Here is a 23598-nt window from a genome sequence, read left to right as displayed (position 1 = left end):
CTCCCCCTGCCTTCCTCCAGACAGGTCTTGGGAGGGGAACAACTTTTCTCCTCTTCAGCTGAGTGTTGGGGTGCAAGGAAGCCCCAGCTGCAGCTGAGGGATGGGCAGGGAAAGCTCCTGTTGCCCCGCAGGGCCTCTGCTGCCCCGGGGATGGGGTGGGGAAGCTGCTGATCTTATTCCAGTGCTTGATACTGCTGTGCTCCCCAACCCACCCATGCCAGCCCTCCTCATCCTCAACCCTCCCCCGGGGGGCAGATCTGCTGTGGACATGGAGCGGGGGGGGGCGTTGAAAAAAATGCACACAGAGTTCAGGGTCTGTTATTTATTTACATAAAAACACTGACTAGTGCCACAGTTCCACCTCTGAGCAAAACAGCAGCCGCCTGGGCAGGCCTGGCTCTGTTTGCATCCCTGTGTACTGAGACCCCCTGCTTGTCCCAGGGGAGGGGGGGCTGCAGGGCTGGGGGCCAGGGGAGGGAGTAGGAGCAGCCACAGAGAGGCTGAAAGTGGCTCCCAGGTCCCCTTACCCTCGTCTCTCCCTGCCCGCTTGCCCCCTTCCTTCTGCCCCACAGCAAGTGAGCTAAAAGTGAACCCCTACACCCACATGCAAGGAGGAACCCCACAGGGTGCTGCAGGGTGGGCACCCACAGACCCTGCCGGGCTGGGGACGTGGCTCCGCAGCGGACGGGCAGGGGTCTGCGCCAGAGCTGGGGCCTGGTAACAAACGCCTCTAATCTACAGCGCTGGGGCAGGCAGCCACATGCCAGATGCAGTTTTTTTTTTTATCGCTAACACTTTGCCAGGTGGGCGAGGAACTGCCAGGGGCTTTCCTTCCCCCAAAGAGCCACAGCAGGGGCTGGGAGGAGGGCGCATGCAGCTGGAGCAGCCGTGGCCGCTCGGGCAGGACGGAGGTGCTGATCAAGGGTGCAGCGCTGCTGCCATTTTCCCCCCCCGACACCGTGCTGAAGGCGGCTCGGCCTCTCCTGGGGAAGGAAGGGGCTTTGCCTGCAGGCTCCACACTGACCAGGCTGTGAACCATGCTGGAACCTGGCAGGGGTGGCACCGCCCTCCTCCCCCTCTCCTCAGGTGGCACTGAGCCACCACCGGGCTCCTTCCTAAAAGTGCCACAGGGTCTGTGCTGCCTCCCACACGTGGGCTGCTCGTGTGTCCCTTCCCCTCCTGGGGGGAAGCTTCCCCCCTCCCCCCCTCACTTGCAGTGGGGCAGTGAGGGGTGGGCACCTCCAGCAGCTGCTGCTCCTCCCCAGGTTCCTGCAGGCAAGAGGGCACTCGCAACCACCCTGAAGGGTAAGGGGGTGCAGAGGGATGCCCCCCCCCCTGCAACCTCTACACACCCACTCTCCTGTGTGCTGCAGGGCAGCCCCACACACCATCTGGGGGCTCGGCCCACCTCCCCTGTGCACCCGCACCAGCATCGCCAATCCAGCCATTCACAGCAAGGACCGGAGCTTGGGGAAGGTGGGCGCAGTGGGAGGGAGGGAGGGAGCCGGGGATACACACATACACACCACCGGAGTGTTAAGCGAGAGAGTGTCGGACAGGCGTAGACGAGGATGGCAGCGGGAGAGGGGCTGGTGTCATTCCAGTGGCGGGGGCTCCCGGGACGCCGTTAGCACATGCGCTTGTAGGTGTAGATATAGGCCTTGCAGTTGGGACACGTGTGCGTCACGTCCTTGAAGTCATCGAAGAGGCAGGGGATGAGGCAGCAGCAGAGATCGCACCTGCAGCACAGGGAGAGGCAGAGCGGCTGTGAGCGCGGGCAGCCGTGGCCACGGGGGCGAAAGCAGGGACACAGGTCGGGGGGAAGGGGGGTCCTGGGACTCCCTGGGAACCAACTGTCACCCTGTGGCTGCGAAGGGCAGCAGAGAGCACCCGGCCCCTTGGGGTGCGCTGCTGCTATTGGGGGGGGGGGGGGGGGGGGGGGGGGGGGGGTGAGCGCCTCGTTAGTGAGCAGATACGCACCTCATGGAGGGAAGGGTGAGAGGCGCGTAGGCGATGAGGCCCGACCTACCGCCACTGCAGGGGGGGGTAGGGGTGGGACAAGTGCCCCCTCCCCTCTCACAGCTCCCCACTGCTGCCAGCCCCCCGGCCGCAAGGAGAGACCGTGGTTCTCTGCAGAGCTGCTGGGCTGGGGGATCAACAGCGCCTGCTCTGAGACCAGGGTCTACAATCAGCCTTCAGAAGTGGCACCTTCCCCTGCCCTGGCAGGGGCCCAGGTCTCCGGGCATCATCACCCCAGAAAACCATCTGCTGTCCCAGTAACACCTCAGCGCCGAGGTCCTCACCATGCCCAACAGCTTGGCCAAGGCCACCAGCATCGGGGCAACCAGGACCGGGGCTGAGCGACCACCATCACCGTGGGGCTGTCGGCAGGCCCCAGCTCTGCTTGCAGCACCTACCCCACGAAGCAGCAGAAGAAGCCAAGAAGGAAGCTCATGAGCCCAATCTCATAGGTGATCTTGGTGGTGATGGCTTGCTGGCAGTGGGGACACACCGTCTGCACAGGGGCACCCTGGAAGATCTCTCCCTGCAGCACTGTCACTGTGGTGGCAGCCCCCGATGGGACGAGCACCGTGGCTGTGTGGCCACCGGGAGAGGGGTAGTGGCCCGGTGCTGGGTAGTAGCCCATGGGGGGGTGAGGACCTGGGGGAGGGTAGTAACCTGCTGGGAATGAGAAACGTGCACAAGTGAAGGTCTTCGCATGCGGCAGGAGAGGCCGGATCCTCGCTGAGGGTTGCTGTCACACCACCACCGTGGATATGGCCTTGGGGCCAACCCCACTGTGCCCCCCCAGCCCACCCTGAGGAGCCACCCTTCAAGCCCCAAATGGCAGCCCCAGCCCCACTCCCCGGGACTCCTCGCAGCACTCACCAGGTGGCACGTAGGGCCCGGAGCTGTCTGTGGGCATGTGGGGGGGCACAAATCCCGGCTGTGAGGGCGGCTCGTATGGGGGGGGGCCGAATTCAGGAGGGGGGATGGGAACCCCCTGGGGTTGTCCCACGACTGGGGTGACGCCATCTGAAAGGAAACACAGAGTCAGCAGCCAGCGCAAGAGGCGGCAGAGCTGGTGGGAGATGGTGGCTTGGCCGAGTGTTCTGGGGGTGTTCCCCAGGGAAAGGGGACATGACATGGGGTGGGGGGCCCTCCCCGCACCTCATCCTCTGGGCCACAAGAACCCCAAATTCACCCCACGTTACCCACAGGAGCGAGCAGAGCCAGGCCATGAGCAAAGGAGGGCTTTCTGCTCTTGTCACTGCCCCTGGGACCTCCTGCCACCCCAGAGGGGGATACGGTGACAGATGGAGCCAGGCATCTCACCACCCTCCCCAGCATGTGACACCCCCCGCAGGGCAGAGCTGTGCTCCCAGGGAAGCCGTGCTCACCCTGCTCCTGGCCCTGCTCAGCAATGTCACCCCTGACACCCCAGAGCAGCCGGGACCCTCAATACCTGCAGGGGGTGGGCCGTGTTTCTCTTCTATCAGCGGCGCCGAGGGGCCTCCCGGGTAGGGTGGCGGAGGGTCGTTGGACATGGCTAAAGGTGGCCCTGCAAGGACAGAAGCTTTTAGGAGAGACACCAGCCTTTGGCTGCACACAGGAACCCGCCCAGAGCTGCGTGGCACCTGGGGAAGGAGGTGGCAGGTAACGGAGGGGTCTGGGATCTGGTGCCACCGCTGCACTGGCCGCAGCCCCCCCTCCATGGGCAGAAACAAGCCCCAAAGCTGGATGGGCTTCAACCCAGGCAGCAAATCCAAGGGTTCCACATCTTCCTGCTGGCCCCGAGGCCCACGCGTGGTGCACAGCAGCTCATGGGGCCGGCTCTCGGCCGCGTGGCCGGCGTGCCAGGCAGTACTGGAAGCTGCTCTGCCCAGCGCCATGGGACCAAAGGTGGGGAAGAGCTGCCCACATTGCCCACAGCCCCCCAGCTCCACCCAGCAGCACGACAGGCAACGCCGAGCCCCAAGGGGGTGGCAGGAGTCCCTGAGCCTGACGCACAAACAGTGGGGCGGAGGGTGCAAACCCCCAGAGAGCATCTTTAAATACGTGCATCGAGTGAGTTAAGGTAAGACCACCTTTAACTGCTGGAGATATTATTTTGCCCAGGGTAAAATTTACCTGTCCTTGCAGCAAGGAGCTCAGAGGCCTCGACAGAGCTGAGAAGAACAATTCTTCTGAGGGGTGTAGGTTGGAAGCCGATTTATCCCACCGAATCTGTGCGAAAGGAGACAGCAAGAGAGTCATGGGGACGGAGAGGAGCCACTGCTGCAGCGCTGCCTCGGCCACCACACCAAACCCCCTCCCCTCCCCAGGGAGAGCGGCTCTGGGCAGGACTCCCCCACACCCCCGTGTGACCCTCGATGGCCACCACGAAGCCACGTGTCCTTGGCACGTGGAAAAGCCCCACCGACACACTCTGAACACCAAGGAAGCACAACGGCATCAAGAAACCCGATTTCCATGTTTACTCTGGCTCAGTTACATCTGGTAGGATGTGACTGAATTGGGAAATACAAACGAAAGGCCGTTCCCTCGCTGCTTGGGAAGGCTGCCATCAGGCATGGGACACGGTGACATCGCTGACAGAGCCCAAGGAGCAGGGCTAGAAGCTCCCCTTGGGGTCTGAGCACCTATTTGACCCCCTCATTCTTTGTCCCCGAAGGGCCAGGAGCCGATGTGGCCCTGCTTGTCCCGTTCTCCTTGGTGTCCTGCCCTCCTGAGGCAGGTCACCATGCTGCGAGGATGCTGCTTTCTCAGCCGGCCCCACTCCAGCAGCTCCCAACTGAGCAGGAAAAATATACCCAGGCTATGACCAGCCTGCAAAAAATCCCATGGGCACAACCAGGGTGGCTCTGGGACCCCAGGAGATGGCCACAGCAGGCGCTGCTGCCACATCACCCCCCCAAGGCATGACCGGCAAGGCTGCCCCACAGCCCTGGCGAGGCACAAAATCCCTGCTCAGCCCCAGAGAGCTCGGGGCCGAGATGGGCAGCACCCCTGTGGGGTCACTGCTTTGGGAGGAGAGGCAGCAAGGCTCCCTCTGGTCCCGGCACCAATGCCATGCGTTGGGCAACCCACCCAGGGCACGGCAACCTCCACGGCACGGCACAAGCCTTTGCGGGCAGCGAGCCAGGCAGCGAGCGCTGCCCACCCTGCCTGCATTGCAGGTGTGCCCAGAGAGGTGCCCGTGAGGCTGCCGGGTGAAGCACAAGCCAAGGCCTCAGCACACACGGGAAGGATCCCCCCCCAACCCTCCCCAACCTGCCTGGCTTCGCTTTATTCCACTCCTGCTTTTCTAGCTCAGGCTCCCTGTCTCCAGGCAGCCTCCTCCAGGTGGCAGGAAATCTAATGGGCTCACAGATCTGCAGAGGAGCACCATCGCCCATTGCTGATCGCCCCGAGATGAGCAAAACCTGGACCGGCATAGAGTCTCCCCAGGATGTCCAAATTTAGTGACTAATATTTCTCCCCGGAGAGGAGAAGGAGGAAGAGAGACCTCCTCCCCGGAGGTCTTATGCAGTATGTTACAGACACACAGCTTCAAAGGTGGCTGGGGGTCATCTTCCTCCTGGTTTTCTCTCCAATTTCTTCCTTTAGAGCCAGGGGAAGGAGAGCCAGCCTGTGCAGCGGGTACGGGCAGAGCTGCCACGGCGGAGGAAAGCACCCAAAGCGCAGGGCACTGCAGAGCCCTCCTTCTCCTTCGCTGACCTACAAAGCTACAAATTGGGCCGCGCTCTTTTTAGCTTCGCCGGGAACGTAAAGAAAAGGAGGACTTACTCTTCTGAAAGCAGCCAACCAACCCGCCCCGTGCACCCAGGAGCCTCGGACCTTCCTATCCCGGTGCCTGCAGGGCTCCTGGACGAGCCCAGCCCAACCGGAGCATCCTCGAGGCCTTACCTGGGGACACTGGCCTGTCGTGGAGCTCTCCTTGCCCTCGCAGGCGGGCTGAGCCCACGGCTTTTGTACTGGAACAGCTCTCCTCCCGTTACCGCTCGGATGCTGCCTTCCCAGCACGGAACATCTTTCAACACTCCCCAGCCCCACTCCCCCCATCATCAAAGCATCTGGTGAGAGAAAACCCAGGAGACCAAGAAGGTGATCCCATCCACGTGTTCCACCAGCCGCTCCAGAAACACCCATCAGATGAAGTAACAGCCGCAGATCGAGCCAGCAATTAATCCTGCCGCTTTGACCAGCGGGAAATCGCAGCCACGAGCGGGACGGCCAGTGGATCTGTGAGCCACGCGTGCACCGGGATGAAGGAGGCTGCAGAGCTGTTCTGCTGGCACTTGGCAGGCTCAGTCACCCTTAATGCAATATTCTGCTTATTAAGAGAGATCCGTAAAGAGCAAGACGTTGGCCGTGTGCCCTTCCCGGGAGGAAAAGAAAGCCTGTTGCTTTTAAGCCTCTTAGAAGCCGTTTCTCCTCTGCTTTCTTTTATCTTAATGTGAGAAGCGCAGAACCCGCCCCAGCCCATTTCCTCCCGAGAGCTCCGTGGGGAGCTGGGGGGCACGGGGCTTCTCCTCCACCCCGCACAAGAGCCGCCCCAGGACATCACTCACCGCCCTGGCACGGATGACCCTGCAGTATTCACTCTCAAAAGCAACGCGGGCGAAGCGAAGCAGCCCAGATGCACCCCTGCAAAGAGGCAGAGTTTCCCTGAGCCCAGAGGGTGTCCCTGCCGGGAGAGCCCTTTCGGGCTGAAGCAGGTTGATGGTATCCAGGCACAGGCAGGTAGGACTGGGAAGATCCAGCCTTTAAACAAAAACCACAGCAGTATTTTGCATTAAATCCCCAGAATCACGTATAAAGGACTCTCACTGCTGGTTGTTCCTGGTTTTACCCACTAGCTTTCGGTGAAGCTGATTTACTTTGCTCCCTCTTGTCTTGTGGAAGAGAAACAAGCCTTCCCCTGCCCACGGCACCACCACAGAGGGATGGACCTAGAGTCTGGTGGGAGCTCACAGCAGAGACTTTGTGGCACGCAAGAGGACACCCCTGGGAGGCCACGCTTTGCCCCCGGATCTCCAGCCACCCACGCCAGCACGACGAGCCATCCTGCCAGCACATCGCAAAGCTGTCCCACATTAACCAGTGCATTTCTGTGTCATGAAAACAGCTCAAAACAAACCTAACAGTTTGTTAGGTCAAACATGGGAAGAAACATTCCCAAATACGGCAGAAATTGCATCCACACTAGGGCTTACTGGAATAACCGTGCTCACAGACCAGTTGAACACCTAAGGGAAAAATAAGGAACTTTACAAAAGAAATTTAGGCTGAGTTTACCAGGCTTAAGTTCAAGATCTGATGGAACCACCAATGTCTAATGCAGGTCCTTTGGGAGCAAGGACCGTAAGACGCAAAAGGAGTTGGTTACCAGTAAAAGGATGGACAGAGGAGCTGCTATTTCCAGGTAAAAACACAGATTAGTTCCTCTTAACTGGAAGAACAGCTTTCACTGGCTCCTCTACTTAACTAACAACAGAAGATGATCCCACCACGCAATTGTTGCAAACATTGCTCCTGTTAAACGCAGGAGACGAGCAAAGGGCCCCCATGGGCTGGCAGCATGGCAAGCCGAGCAGAAGAAGGATCAGAGGACAGAGGGGACCTGCTGGATCAGCCTTTCCCCCTTTCCCTCTCCGGGGACAACACCCCAACACCTCCCTTCACGTGCCACCCGTGCTGGCATGCTCTCTGGCACGTGCTGCTGCAGCAGGGACGGCACAAAAGCCACGGCTGGTCTTGCTGCTCCATCGAGATTCACCTGCCCTGCCCACAGGCACTCCCAGTCACTCCTGGTCCTCCCTCCCCTACCATCTTGGAGCTTGTGGCCTTTACGGGTGGCTCGGATCCAGTGTGGACACGAGGGACTGAACCACAGCTGCATGGGAGCCTTCACACAGGCTGGGCTGGGGATTTGCTAAAGGAAACAAAAGATAAAAGATCCGGATTCCCACCGCTCCCATTAGCCCTGCCAGGGCACAACCAGGAGAGCACGACTCCATCACAGTTCCAGGGACAGAAAGAGCTTGGCCCACCCCAGCTGTGGCTTCGATCCGTGTGTGTCCCCCCCCGGCTGGCTTTGTGCTCCTTGGTCCACCCAGGGTCTCGCTTCAGGCAGCTTCTGGGTGAGGAGGAGAATGAACAGCAGGTCTCTGGGTCCCACCAGACCAGGGCATAGCTCCCAGCCCCGAGAGGTCTGTCCGAGGTCTCTCCACAGCTGCGAGCGGAGCCAAAGAGCTGGCGGGGCAGCACACAGCCCCCCGTACGGAAACACAAGGCTTTCTAATCCACCTCCTTCCCGTGCTCAGCAACCCCGGCTCTAGTTAATTAGGGATCAATACCCCAAAGCCCACAGTTCCCATTACACATCCAAAAGCGGTGACCACAAAGCTCTCCCAGCAGCGCTGAGAGGAGCTGATGTGTTGGGGGGTCCAGTGCTCCCCGCTGGCTGTATTTCCCTCTGCTACATCACACAGGATCACTACGGAAACAGTTTGGGATTCATGGCAAGAGGAAGGGTCTCCCATCTGAGTTGCTCTCCAAACAGATAACGGTGGGCACCACTCCTCAAAAACAACTGAGCTGCGGCATGCAGTGGGACCAGGGAACATCATGCCACCAGAACAGGTCCAAGCTGAACACATGCTAACACACCATAAAACTGAGAACGCCAAGAGGGGAGTCACAGATAATTCCTGCAATGCTTGGAGATCCAAAGATTTGGTCTGTTAAGGTCGTTCTTCCCAGGCAGCAGCCATGTGCGGAAGGCTGCTTCCTCCCGGACGAAATCACCAAGGGCGAGACAAATCCGAGAAGGACGGAGCCGGTCGCTGGCAAGTCTAACTCACGTGCGAGCCCTGCTGGTGCAGCGCTGGCCCCGTGCAGCTCTGAGTCAGCCTCGCAGCGCAGCTGGGATCCGCTCCCGCCAGCAGAAACAGGGCCCGCGTCGTCCTCGCTCCCTCTGCGTTCCATAACTGGAGACCCGCGGTGGTCAGGCTTGGCTTTGCCTACACGAGAAGCGGCTCCAGGAAGCAGCGTTTGCTCCTACTCAACCACGTTCGGGGATGTTGGCGCTTCAAAAGCTGCTGCTGCACATTTTCGGAGCTCTTCCTCCCCCCAAAAATAACTTCCGATTTTTAGAAAAGGAAAAAAACCACACTAAAATTAAACTAATAAATAAAAGAAAAGGATAGGACCACTTCCAGCTTCGTTGCACATCAGACAGACACAAATTTCAGCTTCCAGGCTTTTATAAATACATCTTTAAAAGCACAGTCAAGAGCTCTGAAGAAGCTGGGCTCCCTCACTGAGGCCAGCCTCTTTCCTTTAAAAAAGGAACAGCGTTGTGGCCAACACCACCCCAACTTTCCTAGCCCCGGGAAAGCTACCTGTGTGCCCCGGGATTCTACCTCCTCCAGAAACAGGGAAATACTGAGACCAGGAAGGCAGACAAATTTGCTAGGGATGAGCTCAAAAGGCAGATCAGATGCTGGCAAAACGTCATTTGACCGAAAGCCCCCTTTGAAAGGGCTTTAGGGGTAGCAAGAAGGGATTGAAGCGAGCAGGGCTGGATGAGGGGTGGACAGAGCCATGCCCTGACCCTGGCAATCACAACGGCCCTCCGTTTCTGAGCAGCATCTCCGAAGCCCAGCCTGGACCTGCTCGTCCCACCGGTGCCACAGAGCACACCAGGGACGCTGCCCTCTCCACGCACACGCCGGCTCCCACGCTCCCGCACAGCTCGCAGGAACGTGGCTCAACTCCCACTGCTCCTGGAAACACGAGCACGCAATCCACGGCACAGCTCTTACCTTGGAAGGCGGCAAAAATCCCTGCTGAAAAAGCGGTATCAGGTGGTACTTCTGCCTGGTTTTTAGGGGGAACGAAAAAGAGATGTTTTCCCTGTGAGGCAGCCACACTTCCGCCTCAGCCTTGCCTCTTCCCATGCGCATTTGCTGCCTCCAGCCTGCACAGCATCCCCCCAGAGCCAGGAGGGAAGGAATAAAGAGCAGACACTGCTGCAAGCCTCCTTTAGAAGGAGGATGCCCTGGCAATCCTTGACCAGGCCGCGTGTACCCCCCTCCTTTATCCCACCGTTAACCCCAGCAGCACCTCCTCAACTCATCATCCTGGGTCCTGGGCAAGGCAGCAAGAGGGCGCATGCCTACAACGCCCTCGCGCAGATGGAAACCCAAGTGAAGGACTAACAGAAAGGTCTGTTCTTTTCTCCAAGCAGCTCAGCCGCATTTCCCCAAGCGCAAGCCCTGCGCCTCCGGCAGCGCTGCCAGGGAGCGCGAACCCACCGTGCGGAATCAGCCGGGCCGCTCGCAGAACGAGCGGATTCCTCCCCACACTTCTGCAGGCAGATTCCAGCTACAGAAAACTGCTGCTTCCAGGAGGATCGGGCTCTTCCTCCGGCACGGGGACGGAGAGCTCTGCTGGCAAAGCAGGACAGAAGCAGTCCTTTAACACAAAGGACTGCCCGAGGAGAAGGTTATTCACCGTCCGATCCAGCTACGGCAGACGGCCAAAGCTCCCCACTCTGCTCTACAGCGTGTGAATCTCTGGAGGAGCATCCTCGCTGCAGTCATTTACCCTGTGGCCTCGGCCATGTCGTCTGACCTTCCGTGTGCCACCGTAACCCGGGAGGCAAACCAACTAAGAGCAGGTCCCTCGTTGGAAGCCAGGTGCTGTCTCCAGAACAAGATTTCCCAGGGTATTAAATCCAAAGCACAATCAGATAATCTCCACGACGCAGCCCAGGCTCAGCTGTCCTCAGCCAGAGATTCAAATTACTGCTTCGCGCAGCAGCTCTCTATGGATATCGGGAAAACCGGACACAAAATCCCCCCTGCTTAAGACAAGGATGGTTTATCTGCAACACCCATAAAGGGTTACGTGCGGGAGGAGCGTCTGTCAGGACCTGCTGCCGCCTCTGGGATTCTCTCCAGTGCTATTCACCTCCAGATGGGCTGACCGAGTGCTTGCTGGCTCTCCACAGCGGGGCCGCAGAAACAAGCGTTGCCAGGACCTGGTAAACCTTAACATTTAAAGAAAAACCAGCCGAAACGAAAAGAATGAACTGGGGTAGCTCTTTGCTCTCTGCCGCAGCACACAGCCGTGGGAAGCATCACGCGTCTGGCAGAGCTCACCGTGGCGGCGGTGACATCCGACAAGAACCAAAAGGGGCTGGAAAGGAGCCTGTGAGCTACCAGCGAGGAGAGGCCACTACCCCACACTTCAAAACTGAACCCTTACAAATTTAGGGGCACCGGGGAAGGCTCAGGCGTGCACAGAAGGCTCTGGACCACCAGGGCAGCTGAACTCGGCCCCCAAAAGACAGTTTTCTGAACACGGAGCACACTTGCAGCCTTGCAGGCTGCTGTTGGCCCTGGAAAACACACTCCCGGGGTGCTTTCTGCTCACACCTCACCAGCTGGTGACCCACCCTGAGGAGAGAAGACAGACTACAACAGGCCAGGTGTTCTCACGGATGCAAAGATGTGATTTAAAAGAAACTAAGCTGAGTTCCTCTACACCTTAGCAATCTGCTCCAGAGAGACTCGGATGAGAAAAGGAGGATGCCGCAAGCCAAATCTCTGGGGAACCAGAGAGCTTTTCCGTGAGACTTTCACTGAAGTTCACAGACAGCCCAAGCTGACACTTGATAACATCCATGGGAAAGCACCCAGCGATAGCAGCAGCTGCTGCCCGGAGTCCTGTGCATCTACTTAATGTTTCCCCCGAGAGAATAAATGCTGCATTACATCATCCATTTGATATCTAGTTAATTATGTTAATAAATAACATAGTCTGCAATAATGCAGAGCAACTAAAACCAAGTTCTACTCCAATGCTGGTGTTCTAGCATAACTCCAAACTTAACTGTGCATCAAGATGAGTTGTTCATTTAAACAAACAAACAAACAAACAAAAAAAAACCCAGCTCCAGAAGCTTCACAGCAAGCAGAGGTCCCAGCGGAGATGGGGCAGAAGCTCCACAGTTGCTGGCATTAAAGACAGTCACAGCTCTGTAGCCCACCTCTGATGGCAGCCTGTAACAGGCTTAAGGATGAGCTCAGCAGCGATCGAAGGCAGAATGACCCCCCCGTCAGTCCCTCCCACTCCAAGCACTCGGGGTTTTAGACATCAGGCAGCCCGGAGCTTCTCCATGGACCTCCCCCCTAATTCCTTCAGATCCCACCAGCTCGCCGAGCGCTGTCACAGACGGCGGTGGCAAGTTCTGCTCTTCAGTCACCTACACAAACAAGTGTCTCCCGCTGTCACAGTCTGCTCCCTGCCCATTTCCACAGCACCTCCCAGCTCTCGCATGAAGATGAATACAGGATGATTACCCACTACCACTCACAGCACAACTGGGGATTTTATAGATTTCCTTTCCAAAACTATACTAAAAATATTTTATTCCTTTATGCACCCCTTTTTTTCATTACTCCCTCATTCTATAGAATTTTTTGAGAGAAAGTCAAATAATACAGCTCCATCGTCGCTGAATCAAACTGATTAGATGTGTGGCTTCCATTAAATAACAGAGTAAGCTCCAAGGGAGGAGGAAATTAGAGTCATAGAGGATCAGCACTTTTGTGGAGATGTAGCCACATTTCAGTTTCAGAATTAATCAGAGCCCAAGAGCCTATTCAGAATTCCCTTGCAGATTTTGCCACGCAATGGAATGATTTCGAATACGTTGGTGGCGATTCCAGATCCTTTTTCCTTCCAAGTGAGAGACAAAACTGGTCGTGGTACTGATGGTTTCTCACCCAAAGCACAGCTTGCTGTTAAGACGGAGCCGGTCTCCAACACCATTAGCATTTTCTGTCCTCCCAGACAGCCCTGTCTTGGCGCCAGAGAAGCTGCTGACGTTTAGATTTAACAGGTACGGTGTCACCTTGCTTGTTTTGTTTTGTTTGTTTGGTTTTTTTTCATGAGGACTAGTGAGAAGCGCTCTGTGTCACTCCATTTTATTTAAGGCCGTGGGTCGCTCTTTGCAAAGTGGTGTGGTTTGGGGCTAAGCAGGAGCGTGTGTGTAGGGTCTGAGATCTCTCCCCAGTCTTGCTGCCAATGAGGAGGACACATGCACCTCCAGAGACAGTGGCCTCCCTGCCGAGGCCACTCATCCCACTCACCTTTTTGCCCCCATAGCATGACCAGACCTCCCCGTTTCCAAACCAGGACGTCTCTCGGGGTAGCCCAGGGCTAGCGTGGGGCTCGCTCATCCCACGGCAGTTTGACAGGAGGAGGGCACCCTGCACCCCCCCTGCTCCCAAGCCCAGCTCATCTGCGCTGCTCAAAGACAGATGACAATGTCCCAGCTCACAGAGGGGAAAACCAGCCACTGAGTGTGCCCAGTGCTGGGACATCTCCAGCAGCACCACGGTGGCTCGGAGGGAGCACTGGGACGCACCCCTGAGTCACACGCAGCTCCTGCTGGTCCCATTTCTCCCTCCAGTTCCAGCCAGCCTGGGCTAGTCTGCACTGACTTCCCAGTACAGTGAAGTCATTTTTTTACTGCAAAGCATTACGTGACTTTGGTTTCAAGTTCCTGCCAACTCCTTGGTAACCCCTTCCCCAAAACTCCGTCGCTATCTGCTGAACAAAGCCACATAACGAGCTGCTACATATCTGTCCCTCAGATCACCCCAAAAACTGTTTCCCCATGAGCCTAATTTGCCACTACTGCTTGCTCGGAGGCAACACACAGCAGTCCTGCCAGGGGAGATAAGGAGGACGTGCAAAGCCACATCGTGAGCCTGGCTCACTTAAACATAAGCAGATCTGACAAGAACATTGACCAAGATACAAATCAGCTGGCCAAGTTCAGCAAGATCTGCAATCGGGCACGCAGAGCTTCGAAAAGAAGAGCGAAGGAAGAGAGATGATGGCCTCATACCTCTGCAGGCCACAGCTCCAGGAACCATCCTAGTTTTGGCACGAGTGGGACATCACCTGGAGACAAGCGGCGACTCCAGAACCACAGATGAAGCAAGCAGAAGACCTCTTGCTGAAAATCTAGACGCTGCAGCTGGATTCAAAGCAGCCCTAATACACAGCAACACATCTCAAGTCCCTGCTCCAAGCTTTTCTAAACCCTTTCTCTGCCTCTCTGTCCAGGTAACATCTCACCGCTCTACTGTTGAACTACAAGCATCGCTGGTCAGAGGGTTTCGAACAGTCCTATGGCTGGGTCACTGCTCTCACAGCAGGGGACGAGGCCGGTGAATATTCAAGCGCGTAATACCAAGATGTCCCCTCCAGGGCAGGTAAATAGCTCAGCTGCTCTGGAGGATGCAGGGCTGAAATCCTCTCGAGCCCAACAGACACTCAGCAGCTCCCCCCAGATACCAAACAAGCTAGGAACGGTTTTCTCTCTCGTCAGAATAGCCCATCGGCAGCTCAAAACTGAGCTCCCACTGGGCTAACACTTCCTGAACCGTGGCATCCGAGAGGGAGTCTGAAACCCTGAGCGTGGAGAAAATAACGACACCTGTAGCTTGAAGCCACGAACTTTGGGGGAACCCCCATTCGCAACAGGCAAATAGATGACATCTCGGTGGAAGAGCTAAACCAGCCCGGGAGAAGAGCTGATTTTTTAACGGCAATGGAAATGGTCTCTAGTCCCAGCTTCACTCTCTTGCTCAAAGATTACATGAAGATTTTGGAGGGGCTGAATGGTCACAGAGAGCCGGTGGGAAGAGCAAATTGAGCCTTCAGCACACACACGCATCTGCAAGCACATCCTTATATATCATAAAGCAGAATAAAGATGCTAAGTTAATTGGAAGACAAACGGAACATGCCTTTAAGAAAAGGGCATCCAGCAACGGCTCTTTATCCAGTAGTCAGGAGTTGGCAGCAGCGTGGAAATCCCACCACGACCGCTCTCCTTCACTCCCTGTTCTACTCTCTATCCTTCCCTCCAATGCTCCCATTCTGCCACTGGGACCCTCGAGGACCACAAAAGCATCCCAGGTTGGAGAGCCACCACAGCAGAGGTACAGCACTGGCTTTGGCGCATGGTTTCCTCCCAAAATGATGCTGCGCTGAATCCCAGGGGTTCCTTTGCCTCCCTTAAAAGGGTGGCCTGCTACATGTTTGGAAGAACAATCAATAAAATTCAACGGACTGATTTTTCATTCATCACCAGCCAGAAATCTAATCTCAAATTAACAGCACGACCCTGAACACAGATAATGCCATCTATCATTTAAGTTAATCTGCTGCGGATGGAGCATGAGTGCATTTTACAGCTGCAGTGAGCAGGGCTGCCTACATCACGACGACTAATTTATTCTCAGAAAGGCTAATTTAATCTGGCAGTGAATGTTCTCAAAGCCTCCTTCCACAGAAAAGCCTTTCTCTTGGTTGGCTTAACAACAATACAGCATATCCAAAAACGTGGAGGGATGCTAAGGAAGAACACTACCCTTGTGTTTGAGTCCTCTAGTACTTTTGTCCGAGAAATTTCTCCCGGTAACCACAGACTTTGAGAAAACATAGAGTGCCTCTGTTTTTTTAAGAAGCCAACTGTGTTTTCAAGGGCAAATATACAACTCGGGCTACTTCCCCCTTGCACACAACCACGTCTTGACAGGAAGAGCTCTGCTCTTAGTAAAACTAAAACCCAGCAAAGATTGTTTCATATTAAGACACCACATTCTCTTCCGACTACCCATCTGCACAGGGACAGTGGCGGCCAGCACGCCTGGGCTGGGGTGTACTACCTGAAACAAAGGTGATTGTCCCCAGCCCACACTACAGAGGAACAAACTTCCGAAGAAATTCAAAAGCCCTCCTGTTAAGAAGCTGTGTGACTGCATCACCAAGCATTTCAGAGAGAGCATCCTTCAAATTTCCAGCCTCTGCCATCCGGGGGGAGGGCAATAACTAATTAAGCGATCAGAAAGCTTTTTTTTCCCCCTTGTTTTTAAATGCTAGTCTCTATTTTCCCCTTACTTATGAAAGTATGCACAGAGGCAGCAAGCACCCAAAGTCACGCTTAGCCATCTGAACCGGAGCGTGCTGTCCCTTAGCTCTGCAATGAGAGTCACCATATCACCTGTGTCACACGGACACGGCATGAAGTGGTTCCCACCTGCATCTACCCCTTGCAAGGTAGATCACTGGAGAGCCATGCATCATCCCTTGGAATGAGAGGGACTAAAACGAGGGGGTTTTAAAGCAGTAGAATAGAATCCGAACTAGGATAACCCTCCACGCTCTGAGGAGTGTCACCATCATTCCACTGCAAAAAGAAACATAAGAATTCATGAACATAAGAAGTTCCATCTAAACATGAGGAGGAACTTCTTCACTTTGAGGGTGGCAGAGCCCTGGAAGAGGCTGCCCAGAGAGGTGGTGGAGTCTCCTTCTCTGAAGACATTCAAACCCCACCTGGACACGTTCCTGTGTGACCTGCTCTGGGTGGACCTGCTCTGGCAGGGGGTTGGACTGGATGATCTCCAGAGGTCCCTTCCAACCCCATATCATTCTGTGATTCTGTGAAAGCTGTGCAAGGATCACAGCCTGGATCGTGTCCTTTGGTACAAGGGCAAGAACATGGCCCAGATGACATCCAGCAATTTAGGATGATTCGGTAATTCGGGAACGAGGCAAAAATTGGAGGGAAGCAGAGCATTAAGACAGGCCAGAGGAGAAAAAAAAAACCCCAAACAACACAACGCTCCCCTTGTTCCTATCTGTCAGGAACCGCTGTCCCAAGAATAGCCTATTCAGAAACCAGGAAACTCAGAGAGCAGCAGGGAAGGGCTGAGTCATGGCCACTTGAAAAAAAAAAAAAAACAAAAAAACACACAACAAAACAACCCAAAAGGGAAGGAGAGAAAACATGGCCAGCAGCTGTTCTGGGTCTTGGAGATACGAACAAGCCAATCCAGAAGATATTAGCCAATCTTTACTTTTCAAAGCTCTGCAAACACATGGTACTACCATAAAAAGCAGTCTCTCTGCTCCTGGGAGGCAAATTTAGCTCTGGCTGAATCAGGCAAGAGTTGGTGGTGCTTCCCAGCACCAGCCTCTCGACGCAATACCCGCTCACCCGGGCACTGCTCCGCGTTTATGCCCTGAATTTTTGCCTTTATTTCTGCCTCTACAGCATTAGCACCCCAGCATCACAAAGACTTACAGGCTGGACAAATGCTTTCCACCTCAGGGATGCTATCAGCAGAGGGTGGGGAGCCCTTTCCCTTACCCACAGCGGAAGGGCACAAGGTAAAGCACGACTTGGATGGGTTTCTTACGACTCTGTGGGAACAGCCGAGCAGAAGACAAGCACTCCCATCCCGCAGCCAGCCTCAGCGCTGCCCGTCTGGCCCCCGGGAAGGCCAGGTTATGGTTAAGTTTTGCTCAAGTCTTCCCACGTGACACTCTTTGTTCCGTGACCTAAATGAAATCAATTTTACAATAATTCTCCCCGGGACAGTAATCTTATTCACTCACCCATAATCTAAAAGATTATACCTGCTCTCCAGCTGTGGGGCTCTGGAAGGAAGCACAAGGGATTTCTGAGCAACGAGGGCTTATTTTTAATACAATTCCTCAGCTGCCCCTCACAAACTAGGGAGGGGGTTGTATGTTTCAATCAAATAGCTGTGCTTTGAAACATGTTTGGGAAAAAACAAACAAACAAACACACACCTTCAATTCATTTTATCTTGCACTGTGAGGTTCTGCCAGATTAAAGATGCAAAGGTAAGAAGTGGGAAGACCCTCTGAGTCTGTCCCTGCAGGGAGCAGGGCTGACCGCCTGCCGTCCCCAGACTTCGGCGGGTAACACGTACTCAGGTGTAACCGTGCCTCGGCCACCGCGTCTTGTCTCGGTAAAAGATTTAATTGTCAGGGCTTCTTTTTGTAAAGAAACAGGCAGTAGATAAAATTTTGAGACATCAGTGCTCACAAAACCAATACCGGCTGAGATCTGGAGTGATGCGGGAAGCGTACTGTGTCTACACAGCCCAACGGCAAGAGAGAGCAACCCTCTGTGCTTTTCCTTTTCACATCTGGAAAGTTGTTTTAGTCTGAGAGTAGGCTGTATTTTTGTTTTGTTTTGTTTTTTTCAGGGAGCTAGTATAAACCATGGGGAGCTCAGAAAACCTAACTTAGCCCTCAGCAGCGCTCAAAGAGCCTCTTGCCGCAGCCCGCACAGGTCCTTGAGCTTCCCACCACCCGTCCCAGGCAGGGCAGGGGAATACACCCTGCGGAGAAGGCAGCTCCCACACACCCAACCTCTTCCCAGCACCGGGACCTGCTGGGATAACGACAGCACAAGGCCTTCGCACGCAGAGCCAGCCTTGACACTCAATCCCACAACAGGAGCTCAAGGAAAGCGTCTCACGGTTCAGATTGTGAGTAAAATTCTTTTTCTCCGTGACCACGCGATGCATCAAGTAAATAAAGATGAAGTACAGCCACAGCACGGGATGGGCACGTACCACAGCAAGATGTGACGGATACAATTTACGATTGTAAGATAGAAAACAAGATGAAACAGTAAAGTGTGTAAACTCAAAGTCAGAATGTTCCTTCCAAAAACACATCTTCCAAAACTGTTAACAGGTAGCCAGCCTGCTAGGGCAAGGTAGAGAAGATTTTCTTTCCAAATGCCAAGGCTGGGTATGAAAGAAGGGCTGGGGACACACGCGATAGGGAACGCCTACCTGCACACTGGTTCAGGGCAGAGCGACCACCATCTCAGCACAAAGGCTTTCTCTTAAATTCTCTTTATCTATAAGAGAACTGGGCATTATTGCATTTTCTTAATGCATAAAGAAGGTAAAGGAAACATAACTGTTACTAACACCTGACTAATCACAATAGGTCATAGAGAAATATATTACTTAATTTGGACAGCTCATTTCTTCATGCTTTGGTCATGTCAGGTTCCGTCACGCTAAGAGGTATGAAGTCGAACACACACGGCCAGCAGCTGCTCTTCACAATTCCTAAGATGCCAATTACATTGCTATCTTTTCGGGTTACATCTTCTCTTTTCTCACTCTAAACTCAGGCCTGCTAAGAGAGTTCAGATTAAAGATGGATGCACTAAAGTGAGGCCTTTGCAGGAAACGTGCACCATGAATCTGCTTCCTTCCTACCTCCATCCTCTACCCAGATCTCTGACCAGCACAGACCTGCTGCACTCCCTGGGCCCTCAAACCACCACAAATACAACAAATTTTAGACTGCAGCCACGAGGCAGCTCCGAATGAATGAGCCCAAAGCAAAAGTGCAACAGCAGCCAAGGGTCTCCCCCAGCGTTTCATGCCAGAAGTAAAAACTGCGCTCCCCCCGACTCAGAGACTTCATACTGTTGAGAAAATGGATTGTGGTTTCCTACGGCATCTGTTCTCATCGTGTTCCCTTTGGTGAGAGGAGGAGACACGTCCTTTGCAAGAGCAGGCAAAGAGCTGACACTGCTTATGAATATGGCACTGCTCCTCTGCAGTTGCGAGACAGATGCCGGATGCCGATAGGGAACAACAGGAAAACAGCAAGGTGAACACCACATTCCAAGGCAGAAGTTGCTCATCATGTGGTTTTTTTGGAGGAAAAACCAGTACATACACATCTGTGTTTGCAAACCTGTGTTCTCAGGTGCCTTGCTCTGAAACCTTCGGGAGTGACAATCGGTTTCAGGCTTAGAGGACTCTGCCTGCGTAACAGATGCAAAATCAGGTCTTGGAAGTAAAACCAACCAAAAACCTCCAACGATTTGCAGACCAACTGAAGTTCCCACCACAAACCACCACTTTTAGTGTATCGGGGAGAAGGGAAGAGTATTGTTGAATTAAAATCTTCCCTTTTAGAACTTCATTGCCTGCTGCTAAGAGCCGTGAGGCGTATCAGCATCTATTTGTTGTTTCCCAACCCTCCTGCCCTCCCCGTTTCCAGCAGCTTTGCACAGGCCAGTCTGGGAGAACACCTTCTTATGGCAGCTTGATGAGAAGCTGGCATACCTGTCTAGAAGCTCAAAGGTATATTCAGTCCTGCTGCCTTCCTTAATATTTTAATCTCTGTGTTACGCAAATACTATTTCACAGAATCACAGAACGATACGGGGTTGGAAGGGACCTCCGGAGATCATTTAGTCCAAAGCCCCTGCCAAAGCATTTCCTCCTTGTCTCACCCGGCAGCCATCAATCTTTTCCTCGGCTGGGTGCAAAACCATGTCAACGTAAAGTAAATGTGAGCCTGCAGACAGAAAAGCTATCACAGTACCCACGGCACATTCGGCACACGTACAGAGCCGTGGTAATACCAGCAAAAGCAGTGCACGGTCCCGTTGCAGACCCTACAAAAAACCCTATTAAAAAGAGTTTTAAAAAACGTAAGCTTCTTTCAGTTCTAGGATATTCTCTCCTGATTAAAGCAATTATAAGAAATCAAATGTAGGGCTTTACAACGGCACCGCAAACAGACGTAGAAAACCTAATTTCATACTTCTCTTTACCCACAAGCAAGAAAGTAGTCTTGGGTCCAGAGCAGATACTAGAAGTCTGTGTGTCTCCTTCCAAACCCACTCATCCTCATACTGGAAGGTCTCTGCATCAACCACATCCTTTAAATACAAGTATTTATCTGCTAAATTCACATCTGAAGGGGACAAAAAGCTACTCTTTTACATAGTAAAGTTACTTTCATCCCTTCTCTCGCTATGTTAGCGAGTAGCACTGGCAATGGGAACACTTCTGCAGATGACAGCACTGTGCCAAGGACCCAAAAAACCCTGAAACACATCCCATGTGGCTGTGGTGGTCCCCAGGGTCTGCCCCCCGGCTGAATGTCCTTCAGCTACAGGAGCGTGTTAGCTGCACTCCCAGAGCGCATCTGCCAGTTGTGCTCCATCCAGAAGGAAAGCTTTGCATCCCTGCGTGATTTCCCACAGACAGAAAGCATGGCTGATTAGGGAGTGAGCTTCAAAAACACGCTCATAAACCAAAACAAGGCGCTGATGGAGACATCTTCCCTCCTTTCATAACAGCAGCTGAGACAGAGCTCCAGCCGGAACAGAAACACGAGGAACAGAATTTCAGAACTGAATTTCAGGTGCAGGACCTGTTGAGGGAACACAAGAAGAAACTCAGCACCGTCTTCCACCTTCTTAGGAAGGGCTCAGGTGCTGAAGGAGAAGCTCCCTCTCTGTTAACTGTCCTAGTCACACCTGTGGCAGTATCTGAGATTGTCTGAGGGGAGACCTCATTGCCCTCTACAACTACCTGAAAGGAGGGTGTAGAGAGGTGGGTGTTGGCCTCTTCTCCCAAGGGAATAATGACAGAACCAGAGGAAATGGTCTGAAGTTGCAGCAGGGAAGGTTTAGATTAGATCTTCGGAAGAATCACTTTACTGAGAGGGTGGTCAGGCACTGGAACGGCCTGCCCAGGGAGGTGGTAGAGTCACCATCCCTGGAGGTATTTAAGAAACGTGTAGACGTGGCACTTCAGGGCATGCTCTAGTGCCCAAGATTGTTGGGTTGGGTTATTTTTGTGTGCGTATGGTTGGACTCCATGATCTCAAAGGTCCCTTCCAACCATGAAGATTCTGTGATTCTGTGTTCTTCTGGTACTCGGCATACGAACACACACACCCCCTCTCCCAGCATGTCCCTGAGCACAGCCCCAGGCAGACGCAGCCACTGCAGCCCCACTGTCCATACAACAGCAGCTGGGGAGGACTGAGCCACACCACTAGACAGTCTCGTATCAGCTCCTGAAGTCGTTGCTTCCCTACCCATTCCTTCCTCGCATAACGCCCAAGGAGAACAGAGCAGGTACATGGCTAAACACTTCCATGAATTTCCTGGGGTGCGTGGACATCACTACAACATTTAGACAGAGAAGCCTTTGGGAAAGGGAAGTTTTCAGCCTGCGCTTTCCACATTGTTTGTTTAGTTCCTAGAAATGAATGAATGACATGCTGTGGTTATATATTACGCTACCTAATACTCACTCTGGTTTCCCCTGCTGCCTATTCCAGTCACATGCTCTGGAAAGCAGAAGGGCCCCTGCTGAAACGAAAGCCCCATTTCAAGCACATTGGTTGAAGGGGAGCAAACAGGAGGATATCTTGCATATTCACAAAGCCTTTCTCAGCAAGTTTTACATACAGCCCCAAACCACTATAATTATCATTTAAAACATTTCTATTTAAAAATCATTGTGCCTGACCTAGTCTACCACCTGATATTTTAGGCTCAGCCTGGAACGTGACAGCCGCCAGTCCCCTCACCAGTTCTCACTGGTGCACGGAGACCGTCTCCGAACGACTTTTCCAGTGACGCCTTGGGCCAAGGGGCACACGCCTACGCTTGCAGCGACTTGGAGAAGTTTAACCTTGGGTGCGACTCCTGCAGACAACCCAGAGGATGCCAGCATGGTGCTGTCCATCCCAGTCTGCCTGCAAGGCCCTGGAGCTCTTCCTCAGGTGCCAACCCCCACCCCTCCATTTAGCAGCAATCACAAACCCCTGTGCTTTTCACAAAGCAGCTACTCAACACTGCCTTAACAGCTTCCACCCTCTCCCCTTGGAGAGGCAGAACCAAGATCCCACTTAAAGACCTCCCAGCCTCCCGCTAACGTTTATTCATTGGCATCTGTTGTTGTGCCAACTGAATGACCCCGTCACCTTTCCAATGTGCCGATGGACAATATTATCCCCAACATCATCCCCGTCATCATTTCTCTTTTGGCTTCTTTCAGCTCCTCTGAAATGGGCTCACCATTCCTGAGAGCAGAACAGGCAGTTCCAGCACAAGCTCATCTCTCCCAAGCAGGGATGACTGGAAACACACACATTTGTACCTCGGCCTGGCTCCCTCTCTCTGGGTAGCGGATCATATTTGCTCTTCTCACAGCTGTGTCCTGCTGGCAGCCCCCAGCCGTCCTCTCCGCAAGCCGGCACCACCTCCGTGAGGCCGGAGCGCTCACCTTACAGCGGAAAGTCTTTCCCCAAGTACACGACCTCGCTTTCCGTCCGATTAAATTTCATCCCGGCGCCCGCTGCTCCAGCCCTCCCCGATCCTCCCGTCTCAATCCTTCCCTGCACTGCTGAGGGTACAAAAGCTGAAGCTTTATCAGCTTTTAGCAGCCCTTCCTGGCTGCTGCGGACAGCCCAGGGCTGCCTCCCCCTCTCCCTGGCCCACATCACCCTCCATCCATACCTCTTCTCTCTGCAGCAAACGCTCCAGCCCCCCAGACCTTCCCTCTAGCCCGGAGAAGCGAGGTCCCTCCCTCAAGGAGTTAACCGGAGATTTATTTCCATCCCTTTTTTTTTTTTTTTTCTCTTATCCGCGGTGGATAGTGCTAGACTCCTCCGGCGTTTCGCCCGCTGTGCTCAGCGTCCCCACGCCTCCAGCCAGCGGCCTGCCCGGGGCTACGGGGGCACCGGCCCCGCCGGGCTTCCCGCCCTCCCTCCCCGCCGTCTCCCCTCCCCGCCGTCTCCCCTCCCCGGTACCCAGCACCCGACCCCCGCCTCGGCCTCCCGAGAGGAACCTACCGCCTGGCGGCTCCCGGCTGCGGCTCCGGCACCTGCCGGCTCCGGGGC

At 54.5% G+C, this 23598-nt stretch overlaps 1 protein-coding gene across 1 annotated transcript; it reads right to left on the bottom strand.

Annotated features, from left to right (window-relative positions):
- Positions 1 to 309: 309 nt before the first annotated feature.
- Positions 310 to 23598, bottom strand: CDIP1 (cell death inducing p53 target 1). Its single transcript, XM_074158568.1, has 6 exons — positions 23551 to 23598; positions 4132 to 4227; positions 3467 to 3562; positions 2890 to 3036; positions 2418 to 2682; positions 310 to 1739 (listed from the first exon to the last, which is right to left on the bottom strand). Exons 3-6 carry the CDS (start codon positions 3546 to 3548, stop codon positions 1628 to 1630), a joined length of 606 nt encoding a protein of 201 aa, XP_074014669.1. The 5' UTR covers positions 3549 to 3562; positions 4132 to 4227; positions 23551 to 23598; the 3' UTR covers positions 310 to 1627.

The sequence above is a fragment of the Numenius arquata genome, chromosome 14, assembly GCF_964106895.1.
Source record: "Numenius arquata chromosome 14, bNumArq3.hap1.1, whole genome shotgun sequence".
In the NCBI taxonomy this organism is placed as follows: domain Eukaryota; kingdom Metazoa; phylum Chordata; class Aves; order Charadriiformes; family Scolopacidae; genus Numenius; species Numenius arquata.
This window is presented reverse-complemented; position numbering and strand designations above follow the sequence as displayed.

What these genes read in the sequence shown, in the direction of transcription:
- CDIP1 (XM_074158568.1), bottom strand. Translation starts at nt 3,548, where the DNA reads ATGTCCAACGACCCTCCGCCACCCTACCCGGGAGGCCCCTCGGCGCCG. An exon ending in CGGGCCCTACGTGCCACCTG is followed by an intron (nt 2,683 to 2,889) that starts GTGAGTGCTGCG and finishes TCTCATTCCCAG; the next exon opens with CAGGTTACTACCCTCCCCCA. An exon ending in TTCTTCTGCTGCTTCGTGGG is followed by an intron (nt 1,740 to 2,417) that starts GTAGGTGCTGCA and finishes CCTGTGCTGCAG; the next exon opens with GTGCGATCTCTGCTGCTGCC.